Raw genomic sequence first — 19,490 nt, 5'->3', positions numbered from 1 at the left:
AGACAGCGTTCTGGTAAAACTCCAAACTCCAAACTGAATGCTTGGACATGCGTTTCCCCCTTGTTTCATACAGTTCAAGAGTTTTGGAGTGAAAGATGCAGACAAGCAAGAGGAAGAGGAAGGAGTGAATGAAAGTAGTCATGCTGAGAATGGGAGAGGATTCCAACCTGTGATAGACAGAGAAAGCTGTTATCAGAGCGTGTTTTGACTGCTTGCCATCTCGCAGACAGAACCAGTGCCAAGGAATGCAGAGTGAGAGAGGGACAAGGGGAAGCATGAAGACCTTTCAGATGAACAATCAGATCAACTCGACTGGATGGAGTGCAAAAAAAAAAAAAAAAGTGGTGCTGTTGACATCCAGGAAGCATAGCAATGTTTCCGTCTAAGCTATGAAACAGATGTCTTCAGTATAATACACATGGCCTCGCTGCTCAGAAAAGAAACTTCATCATCTGGCCATTTGGCTCTTCTCTATCATCCAGGCTTCTGAGCCAGCCGGTGTGCTGTGGATACACTCACTAGCTGAAGGAAAATTAAACGCATCCCTTTGTGTTGACACAATATGAGTATAGCTTAACTTAGCAAATGCTAATTAATCCTCCCTTTACCAGCAGCTAATATTTTATCATAACCTGAATTATTTATCTATCCTTATATAGCAGCCAAGGGTAAAAAAAAAAAATCCACACATGCTTCGACCAAGCTGATGAAATTTCATTAAATTTTATTACTTCTCTGGCAGCATGTGTTTAGAAGAATCTCGCCATTCCACAGAGCGCTGCCAGTACAGCCCGATCTAACAAATTGATGGCTGATGCACCCAGACAGTCTATCGTATGTGCCCTAGTTTCCTGGCAGCGAGGGAGGCAGTGTGTCTCACACATGGAGGAGCGCGCTGTGAAATCGGACCCTCCACTGAATGATGGCGAGCTCACTTTGGCTTGCTGCCCTGCCATTGGCCACTGCCTCCATGATGGCTATCTGATTAAGGGAATATGGAGGCAAGTGGAGCAGGAGGGACTGAATTGTGAAAGCGGCTGGGAGGACTGATTATGGGTGAGATTTTATTTTGCACAATGACCTGGATCAGTGTTGGCTTTAGAGTCTGTGTTACTCCGAGACAGCCTTGCCGGTCTTATGGGATTACAATAATGGGTTTGTCACTTTGTCGACTCAAAGTAGCTCAGATGTAGTTTTGGCATGTGTCTCACAGACATTCTTTAAATATTGTTCAGCCACGTCCTCAGGGGATCCAGACAGATAAGAAATGGAAGAGGAAGAGAGGAGAACAGAAGCATGTCAAGGCATGACAAGGCCAAAAGGTTCGGCTACAAGACAATAGGCAAGTTTCATATCAAAAGGAAATCTATGCCAAAGACACTGTAGCACTCTAACATGGCTGTAATACTGACATTTTTTCTTTTATTATTTCCTTTCCTTATCCTTTCTGTAGTAACAATTGATACGTGCTCTGCACAATGCAAGATAAATAAATGGATTAATAGAAGTGTGCTGTTGTTTAACTATAATAGCTGGTTTAGGTTTCTATACATTCACATGTACATCTTTGTCCCAGTCAGTAAGTGTTCTGAGGATAGTTCAGGTATTTATTAAAGCTGTATTTGTTTGGCTGATTAACTTTAAGAGAAAAAGAGAGGCTGTTTCTACCTGCTGTAACAATGCATTAATACAACAGGAACTAATTTGTTTCAGGGACATTCCAAAACAGTAAATGTAACTGTAAATGGATAAAAACATGACATGTCATCCTTTAATAAATCAAGAATGTAATTGAATTTGCTGTGGAATAAATACCGTTGGAGATGTTATTATAAAACTCCACTTCAGGGGGTTAAGGACTGCCTGATTCCTAGCATGCAAAGGCATCATTAATTATTTTCCATGAAAAACATGTTGATTCATTAAATATCTGCTGATACTGAAGAGTCTAAGAGGAGTTGTACACACATTCAGTTTAACACAAGGTCAGGGTACAGAAAATTTTGTAAAACATTTTTTGGCTACGAAACAAATGTTACTGTTAAGTGAGGAAAAAGAAAATCACACATTTGAAAAGGTTTTTTATTTTGTTTGCTTGCAATTAAAGGTGATGGAATCTTTGCTAATGGAGCTTGATGCTGAATGAAATAGCACAGATCACAAAAGAAACCTACAAAGCCAGGAACAGCCTGCCTTCCCAGAGGTTAGAAACTGCATGAAGAGGCAGTATACTTTTCGCTCGGTGTTTTGCCAGGCTTGTAAGCAGAATGGATTTGGCGAGTTCATCCTAAATCTCTGCAACTGGATTTGATTGCACGCTCAGCCAAGGCTGTAATCCCTGCGCGGAGTGGTTTGAAATCAGACGCCTGTTTAACGGCTAGTATCGCCCTCTCAGGAGAAAAACACCAGAGCACTCACTGCTCACAACACATGTACCACACAGCTTAAATGGATGTTCATCTCTCTCTCTCTCTCTCTCTCTCTCTCTCTCTCTCTTTCTCTCTCACACACACACACACAGATAAATCATATCAGAACTTTTTCCACTGTCAATGTGAAATTACAAAGGACAAAATAAGTAACAGGAACAAAAAGTTACAATAACCTGATTGCACAAGTGTGCACATCCTTGAAGATGGGGACTGGGGATGTGTCTGTGTTCAGAATGAACTAATTACACGCACATCTCAAGTACGAGGGTAATTATCATGCAGGAGATCGCTGTTTTTGAAGAAGATCAAAGTTTTAAATGACCTAGCCTATTCCCAGACTTGAATCCAACTTCAAGTCTGTGGGTTGACCTGAAGTCCTCACAATTTAATGACTCCAGATTGTTTTTGCAAAAAAGAATGAGAAAATATTGCCAAGAATTCAAAATGTGCTAGACTGATTGGCGTAATAAAAAGGTAGTTTAAAAAAGTAATTTAAGGCTGTATATACTTATGCAAGTAGATTATTTCTTGTTCCTGATTGTTTTTCACTTAATTTTTATTTCACATTATATATATAATATATATTATTTATATATATATAAACTGCACTGTCCCTTCATGTTGGGACATATAAACAAAAGCTTAGTTGCATATGGCAGTTTGTGGTTTCATTCCACCACTGCACAATTAAAGGGCTTTGATTCCTGACAGATGTACAGGTTTTGACAGGCAGATAATGGATGCCTACATTTTCTAAGCGCCTCACATTCATTAACAACATAAAGATGGATTTCTTCAGCATATCCTAAAATCCCTACCATTTATCAAATGTCAAACATGCAGATGCTTCAGCATCACATAGAGACAGCGTGACGCTCTGGTGAAATGGACACAGTTAAGCTTCCTGGCCCTCCAGTGAGCACTGACTCATGGGTGAATATATTTGGGCTCATGGAGGGAGTGGGATTGTTACATGGAGCTGATGCAATACCAGCCAATAGTTTTTGAATTAAGAACATTTTCAAAAAGTTTTGATTCTGGGAATTGTTGGTTTCCAAAATGTTCAGATGTTCGGGGCATGTCCTTTATAATGTTTTTTTTTAATTGCTTTAAGACGCCTTTTACATTCACACTACAAATGTCGTCATATGAGTTCCGAATCTGGTTTAAGTGATCTGTTCCCAGTGTGTCTTTGAGAAACACTAGACCCTGTTCATACCTGTACTTAGACATGCCCATTTATGACTGGATCACACATGTTAATGCCAGGTCTCACAGAGCCTTTGTTCTGCTCCAAATATATAACTGGACAAGTGGCATTCTGCCAGAGCTGATATTTAGTACAAAAGCCTGGTACCTTTAATTGTTTGTATCATTTCACTTGCCTGTCTTCACTACATAAAATTCTAATTCTAGCAATAGGTTGTTACATTGAAACCGTTACACTTGCTACTTGGCTGTCAATCAGTCTGTGCGCTGCATAACATGCAACACTATATGAAGCTGTGACTTCTTTGGGAACTATTTGCAAAAATATCTGATTATTTGGTGTCTAAAATGTTAGTTACTCAATAGATATGTTATAACTCGAAAGTGTTATAATATTACACTCATGCTGTTTTACTGGATACCAGCTAATAGTCTGCTAATGATGAGTGTGCAAGCATGTGAGTTCATGGAAACCTGCTTAGTTAGATCAGTGCTGGATTGCAACATAAACTTCTTAGGATCAGCTAAATATTTACAATTGATTTATGGTAACCACTGAGCCTGAGGTGGAAATCACCGAGTGTCACGCAATCCATCTACCAGCATGTTGTTGGGAAGTGGGAAGAAACTACACATGCACTAGAAAAGCATGCGAACCTTCAGAAAGAGTAACCTAAGCTCAGGGGTCCTGGTGCTGTGAGGAGGCCATACCACCCAGGACACTCACTAAATGTACTGAACAATGCTCTTAGGACCTTGCAACAGTACTTACAGTTCAGAAGACAGTAGACCACATCTGCAGCCTAATTTCTACTAGCAGCACAATTATCTAATTCTGAGAAATATTAGACCAAAGGTTGGAAATTCATACTTAATTCTTTTTAGTCTGACTTTTAAAAAAAGATTTTTATAGATGTAACTTGTCAGACAGTTTAAAGTGCTGTAAGATCATGAGCTTGTGAGTAATATTAGACAGAAGGATAAACACTCAAACGCACAAATGCTTCCGATACATAGGTGTAAAGGTGGCAGTGGACAATTATACGCTAATTTGTCTCTTCTTTTCCTCACAATGAGGGGTCCCCTGCAGTGACGGGCATTATTTCCCTCTCTACATCCCTGCAGGCAGATTTGCATCCAGCTCAAAGCAACGGAACATCAAAAGAGGCTTTGATGCGGCATGCGGCTGCACTGGAGCAGACAGAAAGAAAGAGAGAGAGGCTTCAAGACTATCAGCCTGGATTCCGACAGTTATTTGACTTCTTTTACAGCCTAACAAAATCTATAGCTTGCGCAGAGCAGAAGAAAGAAAGATGAGTGTAAAGCTTGGATGGGGAAATACCTGTGGACCTTGTTCATTCATACCAACAAAGCAATGTGGGTAGTGTGAAAAGCTTGATAGTGTGAACATGCAGAATGGAACTAAGCCCAAAAGATTAAACTGTTCAAGCCATGTTTCTTTTAAAAAGGAAGAAAAAGCACTGGGGTTTCGCCAGATTTTGTTGGCTGACAGACTTTGTTTACTTCACAAACACTGTTTACTTCACTTATGAGGTGTAATGACTCTACTTTGCAAAATATGCCTCAACAAGTATGCTTATCGTTAGGCACAAATCATATTTAATTGCTGTTTTCATTACATACATAGTGGCAAAAGACATAACATTTCAGGTAAAAACATCTGAAATTTCTTCATCTATTTTTCCACTGACTAAATATTCTAATTAAAAATATTACATAATGGGCAGCAGTTAGGCCACATCTGTTTTGCAGTTTCTGCTCCTGTGCATTTGGAGCATTTGAAGCATTGAGGTTGAAGTTATTTACTCAGTATTTTGCACTGTGCATGACTGACTCGGTTATAAGCTTACCTTTTGAATCAGATTAAATCTCGGACTGGAACGGCCCTGTTCCTGCTCCTGCATCGCCACTGCAATAGTGAACTATTTCTGCAAAACTGCTCCATGGCATTAAACTTCTTTTCCAGTCTCTGCACTCTGCACTTATTAACTTAACTTATTTCCCCCCCAAAATATTCCATGTTTCCTAGTAGTGCTATTTGTAATTTCTGGCATAGTTTGTGTTTATTTCACTATGCATATTTCCCCACTTATAGTCGACGCCTTCAGATACTTTAACTCAGAAGTTCTCAAACTTTTTGCAGCCAGCGCCCACTACGACTGTCAAATAATTCCCTCTTCTGAAACGTAATCCAACTTAATGAAATATTAGGCTCATAATTTAAATAACATATTGTGCAATATTTTGGCTCTTTATTGTAGCCAAAGAGATTTCATTTCCGCTGACAGAACACGTTAGGTCTAATTCGACTACTTGATTTTGAGTTATTGTGGTTTGGATTAAACCCAGTCTATACAAATGACCAGTCAAAGAGATTAATGACTATAACAACTCGGCTCAAATGAACATAATAAATATGAGACTGACGAGTTGCGATTTCCACCAAAGTTAAAACAAACAAACAAAACACTGGGAGTCCACACTGGTCTAACCTCCATATTACTGTTTCTACCAAGTACACATTAACACTTACAGTCTTAGGAACCAATACCCCAGGAATTACTCTCTTACTACTACTTCTATTACTGCCACTCTTATTCTAATCTTGTAATCTTGTTTGATTATGCCGTTATAAAGTCTATTTGTGCAGGACACTTTTATCAGATGCACTTTTTCATGGATGCAGTGTTTGAGCACATCCCCTACACATATTTAAGGGTTACATTTCTGAAACAGGTTTTGTTACATTACATAATACGGATTATCACCTTATCCTTTGGGGCATTTGTAGAAAATTTCACACAAGAGGAAAAAAAATTAAGAGACATCTGGATGCAACACTTACACGGTTAGATAATCATCCAATGTTTTTTTTTTTTTGAGATTGGTGCTTTGGAACCTGAAATGTAATTTAATTAAAATTGTTAAAGTAATTGGAAAAACAGCGGGTTTCATCAGCGCTTCTATGCCACAGAATGTTAGAAAACACAAAGCATTGATGGTCCAATTCCTTTGATGAGGTGCAATCAAATAAAATGGGCTTGACAGTCTCTGGGCAAAGGAAATCAAGCATCCGTGTGCAATTATTTGATCAAGAGAGAGAAAGGTGGCAGCTCGGTCTCAGCTGTGGGAGTCTTGAATCATTCAGCATGGTTTTATGTGCTGCTACTGCTGCTGTGGCAAACATCCCCAAGAGCTCCTGATGGCTCCTCTGTCGTTTTAATTAACATGTAGGCCTGGTGATGTTAATTAAAAACAAACTGATCATTACCCACCAGGAAATATTACACATACGCTGCAGCAGATCGAAACACTGTGAGCTCAGATGGCTTTGTAAGACATGAGGAGGATTTTTTTTACTATAGTTAGCATTATTAGGATGCAGGTTTTATTAGATTCCTGGAACAATATGACGTAAATGCCACGAAAACAGACATCATGTGTCACATTAGTTGGGCGAACATGGCATATGAACACAATATTCAACAAACCCTGTGACTGAAGCATTCATATACATATATATATACACTACCAGTCAAAAGTTTAGACACACCTTTTAATTCAATGTTTTTTGTTTAGAGATTTATTTTCTACATTCTAGAACAATACTGGAGATTTCAAAACTATGAAATAACACACATGGACTTAAGTAATCCATATGTAATGACAACAAAAAACAGTCAGTTGTTATTTTAAGACACAAAGGTCAGATGTTCTGGAATAGTTCTTGCAAGAACAGTATTGTCAAAGTGCATTTGCAAAACCCATCAAGCACCATGATGAAACTGGCTCACATGAAGACCATCCCAGGAAAGCAAGAGCAAAACTTACCTCTGCTGCAGAGGAGAAGTTCATTTAGTGTTACCAGCCTCAGAAATCACCAATTAACAGCACCTCAGATTAGAGGCATTATGAAGGCTTTACAGAGCATCATTAGCAGACATATCTCAATATCAACTGTTCAAAGGACATTATTGTGGATTTTGGCCACCTTCAGCATTGAAAGAAATAAACATCAGGAAAAACCATGGAATTAGAAGATGTGTCCAAACCTTTGACTGGTAGTGTATATATATATACACAGAGCTGCAAGCTTGTAGGCTTTAATCATTTCACAACCCTCACACACATCATTTATCCTGCAGAACTATCCTGCAGATTAACGCAGCCATCATGATAATCGTGTTCTTCATATACGGTTGCCAGCTTGATAGGAGAATAAATAAAACGTGGACTCCCAAACTCAGTGGTTATGAACTGTTATTTTTTTTTTTTAGGAAAGCAGTGCTTGACCCAGTGACATAACGTCCAGTTGTGACTTTTCTTCACATTGGTTGAGTACATATTCTCTATTAGTGAGTATTATAGGATATGACGAAAGGTTTTGGTGTAATGACTATACTATAAATAAACCAAAGAGACGATCTCAACACACTACAACCTTAATTCAATTTAATTAAATAAAAAAATGAAAAAATGATGATATTTGTTGTGTAATTTATTGGTGTAATAAATAATACATTTTTTCAATATGGTGCAAATATATTCAGTATTGTTCTAATTATTATAATAACACTGAATGTCTGTGCTGAATTTTTTATTTTGCCTTTTAAAAAAGTATTGTTGTGGGCGTGAGTTTCTTTAATGCAACACACCGTATTCTATGTATTGTGTTGCCTTCATATGTTGTGTAATGATATTTCTGTTCATAGTGTCCACCTATTCCACAGAAGCAGATGCTTCGAGCTTTGCTGCTGTACAAATAGAGAAATGATCAGGAGATTCTTCCCTTAGGATCAAGCTTAGAGGTTTTTTTTTTTTGCTATTACCTTGTCTACATAAAACAGCATGCATATGAAATATCTTCTGTGCCTGAGAGAAGAAACCTGACTTTCCCCTAATCCATGTATTATGGATGATAAATCTGAGATTCTTGTGCCACTTACTTCATCGGCTTGAAGAGAGCTTGGCCATAATTCTGAAATGTCATGATGAGTTTCAGCTGAGTGCCACCAGACTTCATAGCTGTGGGAAGAGAGAACCACTTTTTATGTTGGGTCTTTAGTGGGGAGACAAGAAAATTCATCACGGTTTATTTAGTGTGCAAACACACACACACACACACACATAATGCCTAATGCACTGTTTCCCACACTTAGGTAATACTTTGGCTTTGTGCCCAGGTATACTGAAAGGCACCCAAATATCTTTTCTCCCATTAAACAAAAACATTTTATTAATTAATCCATTTTGAAACACACCAGTTCATTAATTATAAGAGCTCTTTCCTTTTCTGACTTTGCATCTATAGCAATGCATAACACCCTGACCAACCATTACTAACAAAATCACCAGTCCCTCAATATACAGTAATGCTGTGTATAAAATGGTAGCATGGATTTAATAATGTTGTTAACTAAAAAGTGGACGATTATTTCCTTTTTAACACATAATGCATCGTGCTTCTCATTTAACTGCTTGTTATATGCTGCTTTATTGCAGACATGCAACACAACTTCAAATGGTTGAACAGGACCTGCAGATAAACTTAATTCAAATCGATAACAATTTCTAGTTGCCGAAGATATACGGCGACACGTAGAACTCTCGTTCTGCCGCCTCAGACTGTTTCTATGTAACCGAGTGCTGCTCGGATGATTAGCGAGGAGCCGTGTGCAGCTCGCTGTGCTCTTTATCGGGAACTGAAAACATCTATAAAGTTGATGATACATTTCCAATTCTGCCTTCATCAGTGGTTTGCATAAAAGCCATGATTTGATGCTGTAATAAGTGTATATTTAGAATTTCCCCCAGAATATATCATAGTGGTATCATTTCAGTTTGCACTACAGTATAAGGAAGCGCCGCCTCTTTAGCTGAAGTCAGTGTGCTGGACTAAACTTGTTAAAATACAATAATACAAAGCTTATTAAATTGAGACGAATGATTAGCCTTTTTCAGTCCAGGAATAATCTAGAAAGCTGTAGGTCCAATAATTGTGTTGAAGCTGTATCATTTAACACATAAAATTCCTAAGAACAATAACTAAATAAATGAAAGAAATTGAGTGGTAAATTGAGTACTAAATGAAAGTAGTATTGAGTGGTCGAGTTAGTTATGAGCGCCCCACTTAGAGGTAGTTCTGATGCTGTGCTGATGCTGGTGATGAGGAGACTATGACGATCAATAAAATGCTCTTTTAAAAAAAATGTCACAATGTATTGATTTCTCATTTTCTATCATAATACATCTAAATCATTCTGCCTCCCTGCATGTACCCCTAGGATGCATCCCCGCTGCCTCACGTCCTCCTCTGCCTTCCCGCCTTCTTTCTGCCTCCCTGTCTTCCCTCCGCCTCACGATCTCCCCCTGCCTTCTCGTCTTCCTCCTGCCTCCCCGTTGTCCTCCTTCCTCCCTGTTTATCTGCCTGCCATATAAACAGTCTCCTACCATATACTACATATAAAACCAGACACAGATAAGTAACAAGCTTTTATACATTTTTTTTTAAATCTTTTTGGGTGAAGGACTAGTGATAAACTTTATAAGTTTAGAACAGTGTGAAGCAACACTGCTATCTGATATGTGCAGCACAGTTCCTGTGGTGTGACTGAAAAGGTGTCAGAGATCTTGTTAAAAAGAGATTTGTTGATTGTAGGTTCAGCCAGGTGAGATGTATAGCGATACACAAAACATGCAATCTGTGTGATAGACAGAACGGATATAGACCAGTCAACTGAGGACACATGAACTTGTTCAAACAGAATCAAGAAAACACCATACAAAGGCAAGACCACTGCTAAAAAAATCCAAGCAGGAAGAGAGAAACAAAACGAATCTTATCATAAACCACCTAATGTTTATGGTTGGACATGATGGTATAAATGATAAAACATGCATTGTCTAAAGGGATATTTAAGTGTGATTTGCAGTAATATTGCAAATCACTTATTATAAAACTACTTCTGAGCATTAGTACAAGACCTTTACCAAAAAAAAGATCTTTACATTTTTATTACTGACATGAAGGGAAACAAATCTAACAAATAAAATAACTTCTGTGTTCAAATAGGTACAAAAAATACTACATAATTAAAAAAAATGATCATACATAACAATAGCCTTCATAAGGACAGATATTAAATGATGAATCCAGATGAATTCCAGATGAATCCACTCCGCACTTTGTCTGTGATACAGAAATCTGGAATATCTTTACAAATATTTTTATGCATTTTCCACCTTTTTGCACTCTGATCCAGCCAGACCTTTAGGTGGCATGTGGGATTAAAAACAGTCCAGTGCACACCTCTGTTCATGTTAACTCTCTTTCTCTTGATTATTGTTTCCAACTGCTCTTTGATTTGGGCATTTCTATTTAAGTGATTTGTTTTGCCCTTTGTAAACTGTTTATTGTTTATTCATCCGGCGACTGTTAGCTCTATTGGTCGCTTGTTTTTGGCTCAAGTACCTAACGCCTTATTATTTGCTCCTGGCCTGTCTTTGTGGCTTGTTATCATTGACCTGCATGCATTCACCTTGTCTGCCTGGATTCTGACCCCTGCTATAAATGCTGACAGTGATTCTGGAGACCCATTAATAAATCTCTGTGGCTACATACACACCCCTCATGTGAGTCTTCTGTGTAACACAAAGCTTTTATGCCACATACTGTTCCCGATTATCTGTCAAAATGCACAGACAAGTTTTTTTTTTCTAAATGCATTTTATGTCAGCTTTAATGGCCTGGCAGATTTAACGGCCTGGCTTTCAGCAGCTTTGCTTATCTTTCATCGTGTGCTTAACTGTGTGCTTCATATAAAGCCAAGCAATCAATTCTCTATACTGTACACAGCTGTAAAAGATGGCATCCTTTAGCAGTAGGTCCTCACAATGAGGGCTTCACACAGAAGCCCCAGAGTCCAGACTGATGGCAAACGCCCTGTTTCATTTCCTCTTTTGCTAAACAATCTGAGTCGAAGTTTTCATTTCTCAGCATCAAAGATTTCTACACTAAAGGATAGTCCTGAAAAATCAGACAATTATTGAGCATAGCAGCAGAGTTTAATAACTGTATTTACTGTAAGTGGCATGATACCACATTTTCTTTTCCACAAACAATAATGATAATGAAATTCTTCAATATCATGAGTATTAGAGTATGTCAATCCTCATCACACACACACACACACACAAATAGCATATAGGAAGAAAACCTATTTCAATCTTTTCCAGTTCTTACAGGAATGGACTAAATTTGTTCTTTAGTCTTCAATATCCAATTTAATTATTATTATTTTTGCTTATCTCTACCCTATAACATTGCAGGGTATCTGATATGTACCAGTGGTTAATGAATGATACAAGTTTGACCATCAGACAATGTATTTAGTTAATAGAAGTCATAATGCTATAACTCTATGCTCCATGGTGTTTATATATCACTTCTGCATCAACAGAATTGGCTTTGGCGTGATGGACCGCCATGCCTTTCCGGAGTTGTTTCTCGGATAAGATATGGATCAACTGCAACCCTGACCAGGATGAATGAATGCATAAGTAAATGTCTTTGACCTGACTCTATCTGTGTTGTAACAGGGACACGGTGCTTTACCAGCATCACTGCCAGCTCAGCCAACACCCAGAAACAAAGCTGTAGTGCAATGTTTAAAATCCCTGAGCTTCGGACAGTTTTACTGGAGTGTCAAAGTGTTGATGGCCCTGACTGATGTATGCTGCACTGTAAACAACAAGCCACATCAGCATCCACACTGCAGCAGGGTTAAGAGGGAGCACTGATAGATGGACAGAGATTGGGCTACCATTCAACTCAGCAGATGGCTTTAATGTAGAAACCATACTCACTGACTGCTGTGAGCATAAACCCATCCATCTCTGTGTGTAAATTAGAGATGTAATGCAATGCCACTATCATACTGGATCTGTTTAGTGTTACAATTATCTGGATTTTAAAGTGGGCGTGGCTTATACAGGGTTTAGTGGGCTTCTTTTTCCTATCTGTATTTGCATCTTTTCAGAACACATCATTTGTTTATTCCAAATAATGCATTCATATTTGGTTACACCCACAGTGCATATGCACATGTACACGGACAAATTACCAAGAATTTCTATAAACGTCTGACTAATCACGCATTGCAAACTCAAGAGTGTGTAACTGTATAAACAAAAAAGACAATGTTCTGAAAAAAAAAGAAAAGAAAAGATACCCACGATATCTCAGAAAACGTGTAATGAGACAACATATCCCAGTATCAATATGATATTGTTATATTACCCAGCCCTACATTTTCCTAAATAGTGACCCACTTGGTCTGAGCTCACCTACGCTTGTGATCTTCTGGGCCTGCAGGTCTTTGAGCAGAGCCTCCAGTACAGGGTTGTGTCTGGAGTAGAGCTCATAGCGGTTAATCCCAATGTGGAAGCGAAGCCAGTTGGGATATGACTCAGCAGTGGCCTCCCCGGTCGGGTTGTACTCCTCTTCTTCATTTCCTTCATGGTGCCTAGGAACAAAGGATAGTGCAGGGCATCAGACATCAGGGAAGCAGAGTATATATATAAGCACCAGGCAATTTTATATTCTATTCTCATTCAAACTTTTACTCTTACTATTAGTAACCACTATAATCCTGATATTTAAATCTAAAGTCCCTATGATGCTAGTCATCTCAGATGTAAAAGTGATTTTCTTGAGTAATGTTATTCATTCAACATTTAAAAAAATGTTGCTCATAGCCAGTATGTGAAAAATGTACAAAATGAAGTCTCTACTTTTAAGTACTATAAAATAAAGCGTAAAAGCAAATAAAAAGAAATAAAGCCAAAAAGCTAAGGTATTACTCTTAAACACTTCTTTGTACAAACTTGGTACTGATTATTTATATAAGTCAGAGCATGAGTAAATAAATAAGTTCATTAAGTCTAAATCCAAGACCAAATCTTTTAAGCTCAAGTCTTAAATCAGACTAAAGCACTACATCACTTCAAAATCTGCATCTACGTTCAACTCTTAAAAACTTTTTTTTTTATTGTGGTGCGAAATATGATACTCTAATGCCAAATTCAGTTTTTTTTTAGCAATTAGCTGGTCCATCTGTTGTGTCACCACCTTGTAATAATTAGCTTCAATTTCTATATTTCAGCCTCCTACTGCAATGCATCATCACAATGATCTCTGACTGCGGTTTCCTCCCTCTGTAGATTAATGAGGACATTACAAGTGAGAAGTTAATAGCACACAAATTTGGAATTTCAGATAGGAACTTTGTTCTGCTATAGTTAGTCTAGAGAGCAGGCAGTCATTTCTCACTCAGCTTCATATCTGATCATGCTGTTCAGCTCAATTCTGTTTTTTATAGCAAGACCCTTTTCAGTAAATAACCGTGTGGGGAGAAAAAAATCTATGTCCCATATGAGAGTTCAGTGGATATAGCACAGAGATTCACGTCGTTTAAGAGTTTCACAATCACATTTGCATGTAAGGAGTTCAGATTTTTTGTCCTGATGGCCACGATGACATGCTTTCTCAGATGGCAAATCGTGTAAGGTCAAAGCTGTTGACAGAGAAAATATTGGAATAAATGCTGATCCATGCGTGTAATACTTAGCACCTGAGGTTCTGGATGCTAAAACTGCTTTGCATATTATACAGTTTTTACAGTTGTGGCCTCATCTTTATGCCATCAGAACAAAAGTGGGTAATTTGATCAGTAAAGCAGTGACTAAGTAGATCATATTGCTTCAGGTGACTGTACTCTTCATTCATCATTTTGTCCTTCCCATAATAGGCAATGACACTGTCTGCTACAGCCGTTAGGGGTCAGAGGAAAATGTTCTGGTAAAATACAGATATAGAAATACATATATGCAGTATATAGATAGCAGCCAAGTTATTTGTGCTGAATAATTATATTCAATTACTGGCACAACCATATCTGAGCACCATGGGAGGTGATGTAGAGAAGAATGGATGGACAAAATAAACACAAACACAGAACAAAAATAACACCAACAGCTCGCAGGCTGAAATGAGGGGGAAAAAATCAAGGGGAGCAATGAATCATCTCTCATGATCAAGTTTTGCTTTAAATCTCCTATGATTTCCACTCACTACTATGTTTCCTGACATTTTTATTACATCCTAACATACGTGGAAAACAGGAAAACGCGATACTGTAGAAATATATTTCCATCCACATTCTTAGGAAGATGATCTGTATCTTTTTACTAAGAAATCTGCATCTGTGTTTTTTAAAGCTTTACTCTAAACTAATAAGCATTCATGTAACTTATGTCATTGTTTAAGGTACATTATATTCACATTTCCAGGTACAAGGTACATTTTAAAGCTCTAAAAGAAATACCCTTGAAAAGAAATCATCCCAGCGATAAACACAGGTAGAGTTTAGTGCCTTTTTCCCCCCCTAAGAGTACATGGTACAGTGTTAATGTAGCATCATCCTATATCATACAAGAGTAGCCCTTAATGTCTGGACCTATATATAGTTTAATGTAGCTGTAATAATGTTAATCTATAATGATCTACTGTAATGTAAAAGTACAGAAGAGTAACCTTGCATATATCATCAGAAAGTGTAAGCACATTTACAGTCTCAATAAAATATAATAAGGTAAAAACAAAACAAGTGTGTCTTTCAGCTAAAAAATGTGTTTATAATGTACCTTTAAAATGATTGCAAGCACAGAATTGGAGGTTTAAGGTTTAAAGTTTTACACTATATACACCATTTTAGTTAAAAGATACATAGTAAAGGTAGAAAAGGTGTATGCTTGAGGTTAGAGAAACGGATTAGTACCTTTCTTTCCTGAGAGTATGTAGACTATACTGTTATAATAAACTTAAAGTAAGTAGAAAGTCGAAGTGTATCAGATGAGAAAGCCAGGAATTCAGATGTTTTCCCTCCACAGCTGTCACCTCTGCACTGCCAGTTTTCTCAGGTGTCGTTAACGACCTTCAAAACTTAACATTACCGCTCGGGAGCAACGTTACTTGGGAATATAACAAGGCGCGAGACTGATTACTTTACCATTCTTGGTTTCCTGTGGCTTTGGAATAAAATCGCATGTCCGTATTGACGTTGAACAGCGTGTCGTCGTCGGTGAGCGGCGGCAGCTCGCTTTTATACAGCGGGTGTTGGTAGAGAGCTGCGAGTCTGGAGGCGCCTCTGTTAGCCTGCTTGCTTCCACTCGCCGTCTCCTTCATCAGACTCCTCTGGCTCTCAGAGTCCGCCGCACGTTGCTTCCCTCCTCGGATCGGATCCGTCTTGTCACCGGTGGCCGCCGCCTTCTCCAGAGACTGTGAGCTGAGGTTCGAGTTGGGCTCTTGACTGAAATCTTGTAGAATTCTCAGCGTGTGCTTGTTGGGCCAGCTCGCCTCCGCCGGTGCTCCAGATCTCGCGCGCTGCTGTTGCGGCTGCTGCGGCTGCTGCTGCTGCTTTCCCCGGCCGCGAGGCGCCTCGCTTGGCTCGTGCGCGCAAGAACAGCCCGAGTTTGCAGAGTCCGCTCCCGCTGCTCTTTTCTCCAGTTTGGGCAGTAAGTCTATCATGATGTGCATGGTGCACGCTACGAGAAAGACCATGAGAAGCAACACGCGGAATTTGCGGAAAAGGATCATTTTGATCGTTACAAACAGCGGCTAGTCCGATCAATCCAAGTGCCACATTACCGGTGTTTTAAGGATGCTGAAACGAAAACACACACGGTGCTTCTTAGAGATGCATCTGCTTTCATTTTAAAGTGTAAAATCCGCGCTGTTGGAATTTTAGCCGTGATTCTTCTTTTGCGTCCAGCTCATGTTATTATGCGTAAACATGATTTTCTATCAATCAGCGTTATGCAGCGCGCATCTTCCTGTACACCTACAGTCAAAATGTTTTTTAAAGGTGGAGAGCTATAAATCCGGAGCTGCTCTCCATCCCACTGAAGAAGAAGAAGAAGAAGAAGAAGAAGAAGAAAAACAGCAAAGCGCAATAAGAAATCGTATCAGTGCAGCCCGTTTCCTCAGTAAACGTTAAAGCATCCTTTTTTATATGCAGTAGATGTAATGTATTGAATCAAGTCCGTGCAAATGCATATGCAAAAAAAAGCACAAAACAAGGAAACGAAACAGTTCGGAGAAGAATATGAATGAAATGTCGGCCGTGTTTCCGCTCTGCTGTGGCAGGTGTCCGGTGTGTCCGCGCGCTCGTGTCCCGGGTGCTGTCGCTTATTCTCTCGGACTACTGTGTTAAATATGAGCACGGAGCCGTGCTGCCTCGCGCGCGCGTCATAGGGCCCAGATTGGCTGCCAAGACTACGCGCGAGCTGCCGCCGTATCCTCGAAGAAAACCTTTAAATGCCATTTTGCAATATCCACGGCCACTTCACATGCGAGCGACAAGAGGGCGCTAGTGCACAGAGAGGACGGCCCCTATGCGCACCCCTGTGCACACACATCCACTTCGCATTATTCCAGGAATAATTGGCTTCTTTGTGTCGTGTCTTATGTCAGCACAGTAAGCAAAGTGTAAATAATCTTAATTGGGCCAGAGGAATAAACTGTAGTTTCCATGCACCTCACACCTGAGCTACTGTGAAAACGTCTTAAGGGTGTGCAAAGATATGCTGTAAAGGAAAGATACCAAAAAATAAGCCACTCTAAAACACCCAAAAGAGCAGTAAACCATAGTAAACTAGACATTACAAGTCATTACTGATGAGACAACCCTTTGCTTAAACAAAATAGTAGTCTCTGGACACAGGGAAATTAGCTGGTAAGTTTTACTGAGCATCTTACTCTGAATCCGCAACAGTTATTCTGCAGATCTGACTTTGTGCATGTAGCCATCATTATGTTTTTTCCCCCTCCTTATAAGTCTGTTACGTAATAGGTTGCTTTCTTTAACTAACTAACATACAAATACAAAATCTTACTAATTCAGAAGTGGTAATAAAAAATTTTTGTTTTTCATTTATTTTGTGAGATTTGTACAAAAATAGGGTGCTAAGACTTGCACAGTACTGTACTGTATATCAGCATATTGGGTTCAGAAATATAGATGCCTTTGAATTCATTCATTCATTCATTCATTCATTCATTCATTCAATCATTCATTCATTCATTCATTCATTCATTTCAGTCAGTCAGTCACTTTAAGTAAATGCTTTTTCCTGTAATACACCCACACCCACATGTTCACCAGCTCATTCTCAGCTGGGGGCAACTTAGCATCATCCAAATATACTGGCATGTTTCTGGTATTTGCAAAGAAACCAGAGAACCCAGAGGAAACCCAAAAGAACATGCACAGTAACTCAAGCACAAGCACAGGATTCTTTTTTTTTTTTAAAACTACTACCAGTCAAGACATACACTATATTGCCAAAAGTATTGGGACACCCCTCCAAATCATTGAATTCAGGTGTTGTTTTTCAGGGGTTGGGCTTGGCCTCTTAGTTCCAGTGAAATGAACTCGTAATGCTTCAGCATACCAAGACATACCAACACACCAAACTCGCTCATCCTTGACCTTGCTTTGTGTGCAGTCATGTTGGAACAGGAAGGGGTCATCCCCAAACTGTTCCCACAAAATTGGGAGCATGAAATTGTCCAAAATGTCTTGGTACGAAGCTGAAGCATTAAGAGTTCCTTTCACTGGAACTAAGGGGACAAGCCCAACCCCTGAAACACAACACCTGAATTCAATGATTTGGAGGGGTGTTCCAAAACATTTGCCAATATAGTGAATGTAATCACTTTCTATAATAGCTGTACTCACTGATCGATGCATGTGAATCGATAAGAGCTTTTGCATAATTGTAATGACATTGACTCAAATCTGTAGAAAATCTGTGGTAATTTTGAAAAAAAAAAAATTGCAAGCGCCTCTGAATATCATTTGTTTGATCATTTCTGCAATCACAAAATCAGAAAAATCCTTCAGGGACCATTTAATGTCGCAATCAGGTCTCAAGAACTAATGGATTAACCCATTTTGCATGTCAAGTATAAGATGTGGTGATTAAAATGCACAGTTCTTTATACAGTAGTTATATCTATTCTTCCATCAAATAATTAGTATAGAGCATCTTTCTTTGGATGAGCGCCCTCACCAGCGATTACATCAGGCCAGCTAAGGGCTGGTGACACGGATGGTCTTAGAACATGACAGCATGACAAGAAAAAAAGGCTTCTGGAGTCTTCTTTTAAAAACTGCATTTCAATTTTCTATATCTAGTACCTGACTTCAGCCAGACCTGATCAATAGACATCAGTCTCTTTTCTGTTGCAGTAAAAATATTTTAATACCAATGTGTGTGCAGTATGGTGTGAATAAGTCTACCACATTGGGAAAATATACTAATTGATAATGATCTGTTTATGCTCTCGAGGGAATCAAGTATTTCTGGTATTTACTATACACTAAAATGTAAATATTCCTCTGGGCATTTTAAATTCTTGGCATACATATTAATGGTGAAGAAAATTGAATGGAAAAACCCAGTCTAATTTGAGAATAGATATGAACATTTATACCATATTAATTTTTCATTTGAGTATTAGATACTGACAAGATATTATTTAGCCTTTAAAACTCCCAGGATCTATTAATGGGTGCAGACTTTCCTCATTATTCTAACTACATCTCTTTTAAGTTTCACTAAAAAATTCATACTAGTTCCTGAATAATACGCCTTAAGATGAATGGATTTATAATAAACTGAGGGTTAAACTAGATATAGTCTGAAATCTTCTGTCATACTTCGGGCTCCATGTATCATGTGGACGTTCATGTTAGCCGGAAGTGT

General features: G+C 38.7%; 1 protein-coding gene across 1 annotated transcript in view; it reads right to left on the bottom strand.

The window, feature by feature from the left end:
• The window catches only part of fam20ca (FAM20C golgi associated secretory pathway kinase a), a 47,955-nt gene extending 30,919 nt beyond the window's left edge, over positions 1–17,036 (bottom strand). Inside the window, exons 1-3 of the mRNA XM_058375645.1 lie at positions 15,731–17,036; positions 13,008–13,186; positions 8,609–8,687 (exon numbers count right to left, since the gene is read on the bottom strand). Of these exons, the coding sequence (XP_058231628.1) occupies positions 8,609–8,687; positions 13,008–13,186; positions 15,731–16,317 (845 nt within the window). The 5' untranslated portion in view covers positions 16,318–17,036. The remainder of the gene's footprint in view (positions 1–8,608; positions 8,688–13,007; positions 13,187–15,730) is intronic.
• Between the last annotated feature and the right edge of the window lie 2,454 nt (positions 17,037–19,490).

The sequence above is a fragment of the Hemibagrus wyckioides genome, linkage group LG02 (assembly GCF_019097595.1).
Source record: "Hemibagrus wyckioides isolate EC202008001 linkage group LG02, SWU_Hwy_1.0, whole genome shotgun sequence".
Taxonomy (NCBI): Eukaryota; Metazoa; Chordata; class Actinopteri; order Siluriformes; family Bagridae; genus Hemibagrus; species Hemibagrus wyckioides.
This window is presented reverse-complemented; position numbering and strand designations above follow the sequence as displayed.